Here is a 13553-nt window from a genome sequence, read left to right on the forward strand (position 1 = left end):
CGTTGTCGATATAAAACCCCCTCCCGATAACTTCAACACGTGGGGGGGGGTCGATATATACCCCCTCCCCGATAACATTATTTTCCCGTGTATGTATGTCGTCGTTGTCGATATATATAACTCCCTCCCAGATAACTTCGACATGATGGACGGTCGATATGTATACCCCCTCTCGACCGTGATAACTTATACCACGGGAGCACCCCCCGGCCCTCTCGCTCGACCAAAACTCTCGAGGACACCCAAACCCTAGAAAAAAACGATGTCGGTCTCCTACCCCCTCCCGCCGCGCCCCTACCCTTGAAGCATTGCCTAGGCCACCCCAAACCCGGAATAAGCTAGGTCTACGTTTGCACTAATATATCCACCTGCTGTCATGTTTGTGTAATAATTGCCATGTTGTAATATTTGCAGAAACAATGGAGCACGGACGAGATGAGCAAGCAGAAGAGGTGTTGGGGGACATAATCTTAGCCGGAGGTGATATCTTGTCGTATCTTAACGACAATGATGGTCTGGAAGAACAGGGTGAAGAAGCTGGCTGCGGTGATCGAAGAGTGGAGGAGGAAAGACATGATTATGATGGCTCCGGTGACCCAATGCTGGTGCAAGAAGGAGCCCGTGGTGACGGCTCCGGTGACCGAACAGAGTCCGGCCAGGTAAATATATTAGTTAAGCCTGTGCTGACTAGCTAATTGATGCATTCATTGTTTTGGTATGTACACATATTAATTAACACTCGTCTTTCTTCTTTTTTCTAGCCCTCCGGATCGAGCACAACTGCGGTAAAGAGACGAGGCCCGAAGAGAAAGTTGCGCTCGGATGAAAGGTTTGAGATCACAGCAATCGCGCGCGACGGCCAACCGATTGAACCCCTCCGGACAAAGGATGCTTTTGCTGCTCAGTGCGGGGTTCTAGTTAGGGACAAGATCCCGATCAGCATCCACCAATGGTATAAGCCTAAGAAGGAAGACCCTGAGGTGTCTTATGTCAATGATATGCAGAAAGATGATCTTTGGACTGAGCTGAAGGGAAATTTCACCCTACCGCCAGAGGAGGATCCGGAGAAGCCAGTTATAGAGCAATTAATCAAGTCTCATGCTCTTAAGAAGATGGCAGACCTATTCAGGAGGTGGAAGAATGAGCTGAAAACGTTTGTCGACAAAGAAGAGACACCTGAATTCATCGGCCGGTATGAGAAGATCAGAGATCACTGGCCCGCATTTGTGGCCCACAAGACATCGGAAAAGAGTAAGAAGATGTCAGCGACAAACAAGATGAATGCTGCGAAGAAGAAGCTTCACCATCGCACGGGGTCAGGTGGCTACCTCAAAGCCCGGCCTAAGTGGGCCAAGTCTGAGAGGGATCTGCTTGATAAAGGGATCGAACCACAGACAATGAACTGGCCAGACCGTTGCCGGACTTGGTTCTTCGGGGCTGGCGGAACCTTGGACCCTGTATCAGGGAGGTGTCGTTGGACGGACGAGCAACTTGCAATACCCGTCAAGAAGATTCAGCACTATATCGATGCAGCGCAGCAAGGGACGTTCGTTCCAGACAGAGAGAACGACGAGCTCACAATGGCCCTCGGGAATCCTGAGCACCCTGGACGGACACGAGGCACGCCAGGCTCCGTTCCGTGGAAGGCTGGTTTTCCGGACGCGGGCGGTTACAAAACCCAGGAGAGGAGGAAAAAAGTGGAGCAGATCCAAATTCAGCGTCTGCACGAAAGGGTTCAAGTGCTAGAGGAACGAGACGGCAATAGAGATGCCGAAACTGCCCCCGAAGCTACACCGCCATCTCAGCGTAGAAGCAGCGTGGCTTCCACCGAGCTGCCTCAGCTGGAGCATGCGGCTACTCCTAGCTACCCCGTGGATGCTATCACGGAGTCTCAACATTGCCACCTTATGGCGGAATGGCAGAACTTGAAAGTCAAGGCGGCTGTTGGCTCTGTTTTACCTACTGAACCCGGCGCAACCTACCACTGCCGGCAGATTCCAGAAGGATATGCTAGGGTGATGGTGGATGAAATAACGGAGGGATTTGAGGACCTCCAGCTTGACCACCCTACCGGTGAAGGGGAGACTCGGCTGGGTTTAGCTCTAAAGACTCCATGCCTATGGCGGAAGGAGCTCATCAAGCTTCCGAACTGGACGGCTCCGGCGAGTAAGGGCACTCCGCCTCCTCCTCCGCCTCCTCCTCCGGCGAGTGATCAGGGCACTCAGCCTCCTTCTCCGGCGCGTGGCGGCACTCCGCCTCCTCCTCCGGCGAGTGATCAGGGCACTCAGCCTCCTTCTCCGGCGCGTGGCGGCACTCCGCCTCCTTCTCCGCCAGCGCCGGCGCGCCAGAGCAGCCAGCCTCCTCCTTCTCCGCCTCGTCAGCAAGGGCGGAAGAGACCCGCCGCCGCTGCGGCTGCTCCGGCGCGTCGTAGTCCTTCTCCTCCGCCTCGTAAGCAAGGAAAGAAGACAGCCGCAGCCGCTCCGTCTGCTCTGCCGGCGTCTAGCAGTACAGCTGCCAGAGGCGGGAGGCAATACAGATTCGGTCCTTCTCTGAAGACTCCAGAGAAGTTACCATATGAGAGGACCGAGGAGGAGAACGCGAAGATCGTGCGAGCCGAAGTGAAGAACTTCTTTGAAGGGGACAAAGCAAAGAAACATCCACCTCCGGAGGAGAAGGTAGATCCGGTGAAAGCAAAGCGCACTCTGGCTGCCCTGACAAAACCACCAAAGTCTCCGCCAAAAGGCAACTATGAGCGCGTTCTTGCAAAGGCATATGCCGAAGCGGAGCGGTCGGGAAGTACTGTCAGTGATAAAAGGATGAAAGAACGACGAGCTGGGAAAAAAATTGCCCAGCTCGGCGAACAAGAGAACCAATCGTGCCCCCCGCTCAAGGTGTCAAAAGACATCGTCGCTAATGATCCGGGTATGGTGCCCGGTTATACCGATCTTGGAGATTACCTGCCCGACGATGTACATTATGAAATCATGGAGGTGGACGAACACAAATACCATTACGGGAAGCCTCTCGTCAAAGATGTCAAATCTCTAAGCACGATGATGCGAAGACTACATGATTGGTACATGAAAACCTGCAGAGAGTCTGATGGGATGAGTACTTTAACGCTGAGAGTTAAACCGGAGCATGACCTCGTTGAAATTGAACTGCTGAATGTTCCATTTGAGGATTTCTTCCAGTTTTCGATCTAAAGTCCCTCGATAAAACAACGATCACTTGCTACTGTCTGTAAGTAGTACTACTTCTGTCATTAAGTCTCTCTATATAGGTCAGCTCTTTCATTGCATGTATTTATACTTATCCTCACTATATTATGCAGATTGAAGATCGCCGAATTGAAGAAAAGACAGATCGGTGATATTGGGTTCATTAACACAAATCTCATAGATGATTATCAGGTTAAATTTCATGCCAAAGATACCGAGGCCAACTTGCTACAATCGTTGGTATTAAATCAAAACAAAGATATAATACTCTTTCCTTACAACTTCAAGTGAGTGTTACTGTCTTCTGCATATTCGGTTTCCCTTATTAGTCCAGGTTATGGTAATGTAATTGATGACTTATGCATGCATGCGCAGCTTCCACTATATTCTCCTAGAGATTAAGCTTGAGCCGGGAGTAGTAACCGTCTTAGACTCGAGACGAAAAGATCCCCAGGACTATGCGAACATGACTCAAATGCTCCAGAAGTAAGTTAAATCGATCATTATCCACCATATCAGCAACTTTGTTCATTTCCTGATATCAAGTAATTGTTTTCTTTGTCTGGCAGGGTTTGGAGAAAATTCACCTCAAAAGCCCCGGGACTGCCGAACCAGCTGCAATTTAGACACCCGAAAGTAAGTACTATAGTAGCATGTTCCGCGCATCTCCTAGTGATTCAAGCGCTAGTTTGATCAATACCATTTAGCATGCTTGCTTATCAGTTTGATTGACCTCTATTTCTTGTAAAGTGGTTGTGGCAGCAACCCGGGAATAATTACTGTGGATACTACATTTGCGAGTCCATCCGCTACCATACCTGTGAGCGGGGCTACACTGAAGAACAATATGAAGTGCGTAAGCAATAATATTCACAATTTTATTTTATTACCATCATTTGTGTTGAGTTTCATTTATTCATATATATATATGTATTGACCCCCTTCTTCAAATTAGATTTTTCGGAAGCGGGATCAACTCCTAGCACCAGATCGTATGCGAGGAATTCAAGAGGAATTGGCGGCATTCTTCCTTGACCACGTGATCGCTGAAAACGGAGAATACTATGTGGACCCTGTGTTCCTACAATATAATTAGGAGATTGTATTGTAAGAGATAATTATTGTATATATGTAGCCGGTAGTGTCGGATAGATATACGAGAACTTGTTGTTCGACCAATATCTCGGAGAAGGAGAGGTGGTCGATATCACTTCTCTCTGTATGCATATATATATGTTCATGACGATTTTCTGTTTCCTTCATTTGATTACTAGCTAGCGTGTCTACTCCTCTCCGTACGTATATAGTACGTAGCGTCGACAAAGCACGGAGATGAGAGAGGACACTTCTCTCTATTAATTAGCTAGCTAACACAATATATGAAACACCTAAATTAACCCCCCAAAACCCCTAAACCACCCCCTTTAAAAAAAACAAAAACCTCAGCTCCTGCCAGGTGCTGACGCGTGGATGCCTATTGGTCCCGGTTGGTGGCACCAACCGGGACCAAAGGCCCTCCTGCCTGGGCTCCCGGCACCGGCCACGTGGACGGCCTTTAGTCCCGGTTCGTGTAAGAACCGGGACTAAAGGGCTAGGGCATTAGTAACGACCCTTTAGTCCCGGTTCCAGAACCGGGACTAAAGGCCCTTATGAACCGGGGTAAAAGCCCCTTTTCCTACTAGTGAGTATTGGTACAATATACATCTTTCCATTCCTCATTGCAGAAAACTCCTTTTCAAGCACTTTATGGATATGATCAGTGAGTTTTCTTTGCATTGAGCTTTGGAAAGTGGAAGCACTAGCACTCTTGTGGACAGAAATGCTCTCATGATCCAACTCAAACAGAATTTGCAGTCAGCATAGGCTAAAATGATTAATATGCAGATAAGAAGAGAACCGAGATGGTGCTAGTTCCTGGTGATATGGTGTATCTCAAGTTGCAACCTTATACAGACGAATGCATTTGGCATTAGACACCACATTAAGTTGCAAAGCAAGTATTATGGTCCTTTCAGGGTGCTCAACTGAGTAGAAAATGTGGCTTATAAATTGCTCCTGCTAGAAACTACACAAATCCATCCAGTCTTTCATATTATCTGGTTGAAGAAGCACATTGGCCCAACTGCTGTCCCTTATACAGATCTACCCTTATTAGTCCAGATGGTCAAGTCAGAACTGAGCCTGTGTTAGTTTTGGAGGAGAGGCAGGTTCCCAGAAACAATTTGCCGGTGGTACAGTGGTTGGTGTAGTGGGAAAATCTTCCACCTGACGATGCTTCATGGGTTCTTCAACAAGACGATGGAGAGCTAGCGCAAGCACGGCCCACCTTGAGGACACGGTGGTTTTCGACAGGGAAGTATTGTCAGGTGTCATACCGCTTCATTCAGTTAACTAGCGGCTCGGATGCATCGTCGGGGAGATCCAATGGCTCGTGGCACTCGCCGGGTTGTCACTCTGTAGAGTTTAATTATTGTATCGTTTCACGCTTTACCCAGACTATATAACAGCCAAACTGCATGGGTATGCCATTTCTATGTGATCAAAATCACTTTATACTTTACAGCTCATAGCTGCAGTACACTATAACGGAGATTTTCTCTTTGCTTGGTTGATCCAATCCGTAAATTCATCCCAAACCCTAGCCTCAAGCTCGATCTCCTCCTTGGTCTCTTACAGGGTGTGACAATCCCGCGGGTGAGGGCTGGGGTTGGGCCGGTGGACGCTGCTAATGGGAGGTAGTGGCACAACCGCGCCGCCGGCGTGCTGCCGGGGCGCAAGGGAGCGTGGGTGCCTAGCTACCGGGGGACTCGCTTGGCATAAAGCGAAATATTCTTTCGCCTTTTACTCTTGTTTCTAGTTACTTATTTCTGAAGTGTGAAACCAGGACATCTAAAGTTCAGTATTCTGAACTGAAACTCGGCAGGTACAGGAAATAAATTAACAAGTCATTATATAAAGCAAGTTATACAAAAGAATTCAGCAGTTTGGCAACTAATAAAGCCATGGCCTAGAGGACTTAACTGGACCAGCTACAATAAGCTGAATGTTTCCAGGTCAAAAAAATAAGCTGAATGTTTGTGTCCTTCCGGCATATATTGCTCTTTCTTCAATCAATCTTGTTTCACAAGATGTAAAATTTCGAAAAAAGATTGTCCTTATTCGAGATGTCATATACTAGATATTAATTCTCTATATTGGTTAGCTACTACTGAGTGTAAAGAACTACAGATTTTCTATGCTACACTACCAAACTGTGTCGTGTTAAATCCGCTTCTTTAGAGACACCACCTGAAGTACCCAAATTCTATCATAAATCTTTCTGGGAAGACTTGCAAGCCATCTTGATGTTTGCCATTCAAGAGTTATTAAATCTAATCTGGATTAGCTTCCTATAATTTTGAATTGTTTGCATACCAGGGAAGTGATTTATTTCGACATGGCGCATATACCTGCAGCACATACAGAAAATGCTTGCTGTTATAAATGACAAAATAATGCAAATATCTTGATAGCTCCATGCCAACACATACCTCAATGGAGGAGTATTTGCAGTTCTTCCAATGTATGTTCTATTTGCTTCATGCATGACCAATATTCAAGATTATTTATGAAAGTAAATTCACTGCAATTCTATCGAGTTAATGTTGAGGATACTCTTATGTTTTCTGCTAATAAGGATATTCACCTCGGGCATCCAGTGTAATGATCTCATCCACAAGATTGCCCGCAAGAACCCCAAGAGGCCAAGACAGTTGACAAGCTCTTTGACATCGTCAACACCGTAGGACTTGCGAGGAGGCCATTTAAAGCAGATCCAGAGGTGACAAGGGGAAGAGCAAGGCTCCAGAGTCCTCCAAGCCTAAGGACCGCACTGAGTCGTCTAACAAGAAAAACAAGCAGCAGAAGCGTAAAATGCGAAGACCTCATCGCAGCTAATAAACTCTGCCCAGAGGAGATGACATCTCTGCCTGTTTATTATATGTACGATATACTTTTCTCCAAGAAATTATTAGCAAAAAATGAATGTCGAGTGGTCAGGGATTTTTGGTGGACAGGCGTTCGATGAGACTCTCAACTAAACCTCTTTATGTTAAGGCCTGAGCAGAGATTTACAAGTCAAAGAAGAGGAGAAGCATGGACATCAGGAATCCGGAAGCAGTGAATAAGGCTTTACTTTGTCAATTCAGTATGGAAGATTGTGTTTAATCCTGAAAATATCACTTCAATATTAACAGGAGAAGAATCAAGCTGCATTGAGAGTGGCTTCATCTGCTCCTTGTGTTTCAGATCTATAAGAAGTAAGGCAGGAACTCTAATACTAATACATTGGAACTCCAGCGAGCATAAACAGATTCAAGCGACTTCAGTTGCAGAATCTGCATTGCAGGCGGAAAGCCCAAGCCCCAGGTATTGGCCGCTCAAACTGGAGAAGCTACCTTCTTAAGTGACTGTCAAGCTCTTGCCGAGGCAGCAGCCCGAAAAGCACCCACCGCATGGAACAATCAGATCCAATCTGCATCAGTTTGTTCAGTATTATCTGAATCTTCAAAATCAAAAGGGAGAACAATAAGCTAGCTCATACACAGACTCAGAATGTATGGTTGTTTCCGACCAAGGCAGTCTTCTTCTACTTGCCCCGTAAAAAGCTGTTATCAGATCCCTGAATGTGCAAGCACATTGATGTTAGTGACTTGGCTTTGAGTTTCATAAATTTCAAGTTGCAAAAAAAGAAGGTACTGCCTCTGTAAACAAATGTAAGACGTTTTAGATCACTATGTTAGTGATCTAAAACATCTCATATTTGTATACAGAGGGAGTATCTATGAGCTGCTTGAACTATAGAATGACTGTCCTTGGTGACAGCTTTGGTTCGATTGTGTTCTGTGACTTGAGAACTCCAGCCATCTACCATACCTGGAGGACACGACACTGGATACTCCAAATTAATTTTCTTCCTTGGGAGTAGACTTGCACCCTTGCAGTCACCACCTTATGATGATTTGGTAGATCACCAGCTCAGAGGCCTGACTTATGTAATGTCCACAAACAACCCATCAATGGCAGCAGGTGAGAAATTAAATGCACTAGACGTACCAAGCAACCAAAAGTATAATAACATATAGTACAATAAGTTATAGTCAGATCAGATAACACAATATAAAGTCGATACACAAATAACATAGTACAATAAGTTATAGTCAGATCAGATAACACAATAGAGAGTCAATACACAAATAGTTGGGACATGACATCATCCGTCTTGCATAGCTGGCCGGCATACAAATAACATACCACTAGCAAACATATTAGATGGGAAGACAGCACACTACGCCTGGGTAGAATAACCCTCAATTAGTAAATCCATCTTGTCCCGGACAAGCTGGGACCAAGCAACCGTGATGTCCACCTTACTGCCATAGACAAAACAACTACCCATACTTATGTTGCAATCCTGGGGATGGAATTCAACATCGACTGGAGGTTCAGATCTCCCGTATGCTTGTATGCTAACTTTCAACCGTCCTTGCAATTGTACTGACACAACGCTCCTTGAAAGAGAAATATAACCATCTAAACCATCTTCAGGAATTTTTTCAGCGGAATCAAGCAAAACAACTTCATCACACGAGTGATCACCAACCTCTGCAGAATACAAGGAGCAAGTAACTCGGCCTCCGCATTCAAAAGGCCACCTCCCTTTACCAACACGAACCCCCACGATAGTTGCCTGGACCGTTGCAGCAAGTCGCCCAAGGCTCAACTCTGCACTACACATGGAGCCATGGAAGCATAAAGGTTGCTCTGCACCGTCGTAACGCTTGCTAAGACTCATCAATACTCTGTCTTTGATCTCATCATCGCCCTCAATAATTCTTAGTTCGACTTCAAAGTCAACAGGATCCTCCGCTACAATTGCACGAGAAGGGCCAGTCAAGCATAGGGAAGAGTCCTGCAGGATTATATCATCATTTTAATTGAATGGAATATTTTGCTGAAGAAGGAAAAAACACTTAAAAAAACAGAGGAAAGTGAAGAGAAAACTAAATCTACAACAATGATTACATTTTCAGTGAGTACTTGGCCCCTAAACTCTGACCGACAGAAGAGAAGGTTGCGGTTGCGGTCCACGGTGTCCCGGGCAGCGACCTCGCCGTAGACATAGAGTGGCCACTTGAGGTCATTGTGCAGTCGAGTAATTTTGAAGGAGTAGATCTGAACGGTTGTCCCAGTGACAGCAGCAGGGGGCAGGGTGATACCAGGTGTGTAGTGTGTAAACTGCATAGGACTCAAAGTGGCTGCAGCAACAAAGCCAAAGTGTGAGCTGTCATCAGAAATCTAATAATATGATGACTAAATTGAGCCATTCTCTTACATAAAGAAGAATGAGGGAGGAAGTTGGTGATCTACTTACTGTTATCTTGGAACCGACCGCACTGTCCAGTCTTGCTGATGTTTGTATCTTCCCAGTACTCACGGTGGCTGGCAAAAAGTCGCAGCTCAGTATCCATATCCTCTTTGAGAAGCTCCATTGGGGATTTTGTTATGTTCTGGTCAGCGCCCTGCTTCACAACAATCTGCTGCTTCTTCTTCTGCTTCCTCTCCATCTCCGCCTGCCTCTCTGCCTCCATCTCCCTCTCATACTCCTTCTCGTCATCCTCTGTAAACATCATCGCCAACTCATTTTTGTAATGGTTGGGCTTCTCCCTGACATTGGATGAGAGACGAAAGAATTCGTGGGACCACATCATCTCAGCCTTCTTCCTAGCCTCCTCCTGTTCAGCCTGATTCTCCTTCTTCCATCCCATCTTCTCTTGCTCCTCCTCCTTCTTCCTTTCCATCTTCTTGGTGGTATCTTCTTCCACCTCCTTGTGCTTCTTCCTCTGTTTCTGCCTCTGCTTCTTCTCCTTGTGCTTCACCCTCTGCCTCTGCCTCTCCTCCTCCTCCTTACTCTTCTCCACCCCAGCATCGTAGATATCCGTAGAGATTTGCATTAATTTGGATGCTGTCCTAACCAGCTCGTCGGCCTGGCACGAGGAGACTGGGGCACGGGAACTCCAAAGAAAATGTGAGGTAGATAGCATCTGGTGGCCCAAGTGCTCTATGTCTTGGAGGACAAAATCGAAGTAGTTCCCCATTTCTTTCTCGACGTCTCTAACAGCGTGGGGTAAATGTACCTGCTCTAAGCCGGACTGGATACTGGAGGCTGGTTTGACAATGCCCGAGCCCTGGACGGAGGATCTGCTCACGGCCATGGTTTCCCTTCCAGCGACCATCCACTCTGTTGGTGTTGGAGAGACCCTTTCCCTCCAGCAACAAATACTGGGAGTAAGAGAACCGACCAGATCTTGGCGCTCTCTCTGCAGGGACAGGATCTCCTCCATCAGCATAGATATCTCAGACTGCTGTTTCCCGGATCCCCTGCCCACGGACGAGATCTGCCCGCTATCCATCTGCATCTCGTCTCCCCGCCGCCGCTCCCTGTCTCCGCCGCCGCTCTCTGTCTCGCCTCCGCCGCCGCTTTCCTTCGTTGCTAGTACTGACCTAGGTTAGGGTTTCGACCAAGTGGCCGGCTTGGGATTCCACTACTTGTATTCGGTCCCAAGCTCAGTCCAACAGATTCTTGGGCTCACACTCAAGTTCCACCAAGTTTGGAATCTCATCTCTCTCCAAAAAAAAACAAGTTTGGAATCTCAACAATGGTTTCATATTTTTTTTTTAAATGTTCAAGATTTAAAAAATAAGCATTCTCTGAATTTTTATTCCATGAACAAATTTTGAATTTGATGAATATTTTTTAATTTCGATGAACTTTTTTTATTTAATGAACTTTTTTTGAATTTTAAATATCATTTTTATTATATGGAAAAAATTTAAATTAGTTGAAAAAACTCAATCAATGAATATTTTTTTGAATTTGATGAATCGAAAATGTTCAAGATTTATAAATAATGTTCAATAATTCTAAAAAATCACAAAATGAAAAAGAAGATGGAAAAAGGAAAGGGGAAAGAACAAAAAAAGAAGAAAAAAAAAGAAGAGAGAGAAAAACCCAACTCAGCTCCCACTCGGACCACGACGGGACAGAAATGGACGTGAAGGCGACCAGACCCAGTAACGCTCAAGATCCTAAAAAAAAGTAACGCTCACGAGTCTTCTAGGCCTCCCAATAGGTAGTAGACAGCCAAGAACAGCACCGGATCGAGTTACATAGGCTCTTTTCGGTTTTTGCCGGGTGAGCTTATGGTTGTTATTTCTTTCTTTGGTTCCAAAGCACGTTGGTTGGATAGGCCCCGCGATGAGTAGAGTGGTGTGGGTGAAGCCCCCTTTGTATCCCCGATTAGATGGTGACGGCCTCACATAATTGCATCCCGGCCAGAGACGTTAGCCTAGAACTCAAGTATCAGCCATAACTATAGGAAGAAATCGCTGAATTTGATGGGACCCGCTGATACGTCCATGTTGCATCATGTTATCCAACTGTTAGTTTTATTGTTTTGAAGTTATATTCCATATTTGATGCAATTATAATGTCTTTTCTATCTTAAAATGCAAGATACACCAAAAGAGGAAGATTGTCGGCAGTTGGAATTCTAACCTGAAAAAACTACAATTGAGATAACTATTTTCCGGAGCTCCAAATGATCTAAAAATTTATGGAGAATTATTCTGTAATGTATAAAAAATTACTAGAAGAAATAAGTGCCGGAGAGGACCCTCGATGGGGCCACAAGCCAGGGGCGCGCCCAGGGGGTTGCATGGGTAGCAAGCCATGGGAGCAAAGCTAGGTGTATCATGTGGAGCGGCGCAATGGCGTGGAATGACGGAAGTTGATGCTTCCAAGGGAAAATAGGGGCCTCTATATAAGTTTAACTGTCAGACGGTCACTTAATCTGATATATCTAGCTGTTGTTGCATTTCGATAAACAAAATCTGGCAATATGGTTATACTTATAACAAGATCTGCATCGAATCTTGATAATGAAGTTGGAGATTAGGTAGCCAAACCCCAGGCATTTCGTGCAGAACAGACTGAAATCAATCATGCCAGGTACAATATCAATAGACTCTTCGGTTTTCGTATTCCTAGGCTCATTATGTCGAATGGGCTCCTCAGTATGAGGCCCATTGGGAGGATTTTGTCTGTTGGTACGTAGGTAGCTAGGCTGAATTTGAACAATTCAATTGTCGCTATAACCACTGGTTCGAGTTGTATGGACATATGGTCAACGTGTCCAGCAGAAGCACGAATTTCACGATCAACATCGATGCATCGTTTTGATCTATTTCCCAATTGAGTAGCATTTGCATCGGATAGGTGGATCTTAGGGTTGTGATGATAATTTCCACTTGTAGCAATAGTATTTTGGAACCGTAGTATGTGTTGATGAATCACATAGATTGGACGTGATCCTCAGATATACTGAATGAATAGGAACATTGGTAGGGTTGTCTTGTCGTACCTGATTAATTCGACGATGTTTTTTATGATACTTTGGTCCATGTTCGATCCTCATCAAAATACCATCTTTGTTCATCATATAACCAATTGGGGCGTCCATTACTCCAGAGGTGGAAGTAGCATTTGAACATAGGGCATTCAAAGAGTATTTTTCTTATAATATACAAACCATTGCCTTTAATGCAACCGAAAAACGAAATACTTTGCCCTTGATGTGGATAACCTCCAGGGAATCATATGCAACACCCAAATATGCCGAGAGGGCAAGACTAACTTCAAAGAATCCAGTCGAAAGGTAGATCTACCGAATGAAACAACAAGAAGAAAGCCATTCGATGGTGATACTGGGTTCACCGCCAAAAATAAAAGGCCACGGATCTTACCATGAAATTGGTGTCCAAACGAGAAATCCAATTGGTGAACAATTAAATTGGGATCATTGTAGGGGTCCATGGTGGATTTGGGGTGGATGTGTTGGTGGAGATCTTGGATCTAGGAGGATCCAGGGCCGTCGCCATGGTCGCCTAAGGAGAGGAAGGGGAGGTGGATGGGAGCCATTTCTCGTTCTTTTGATTACAATAATCTTTTTTTTGGATTGTGATGACCCACAAGTATAGGGGATCAATCGTAGTCCTTTCGATAAGTAAAAGTGTCGAACCAGCGAGGAGCAGAAGGAAATGACAAGCGGTTTTCAGTAAGGTATTCTGTCCAAACACTAAAATTATCGGTAACAAGTAGTTTGACAGCAAGGTAATTTGTAACGAGCAACAAGTAGCAAATGTAACAAAGGTGCAACAAGGTAATCCTTTTACAGCAAAGGACAGGCCGGAACAATCTCTTATAATAAGAAAAGCGTTCTTGAGGATACACGA

At 45.3% G+C, this 13553-nt stretch overlaps 1 protein-coding gene across 1 annotated transcript; it reads right to left on the minus strand.

Moving 5' to 3' along the window:
• Positions 1-8379: 8379 nt before the first annotated feature.
• Positions 8380-10784, minus strand: LOC123055370 (uncharacterized). Its single transcript, XM_044479365.1, has 3 exons — positions 9634-10784; positions 9285-9517; positions 8380-9171 (listed from the first exon to the last, which is right to left on the minus strand). The coding sequence occupies exons 1-3, from the start codon at positions 10676-10678 to the stop codon at positions 8548-8550; spliced, it is 1902 nt and encodes a 633-aa protein (XP_044335300.1). The 5' UTR covers positions 10679-10784; the 3' UTR covers positions 8380-8547.
• Positions 10785-13553: the final 2769 nt, after the last annotated feature.

This window comes from Triticum aestivum, chromosome 2D, assembly GCF_018294505.1.
Source record: "Triticum aestivum cultivar Chinese Spring chromosome 2D, IWGSC CS RefSeq v2.1, whole genome shotgun sequence".
Classification (NCBI taxonomy): domain Eukaryota; kingdom Viridiplantae; phylum Streptophyta; class Magnoliopsida; order Poales; family Poaceae; genus Triticum; species Triticum aestivum.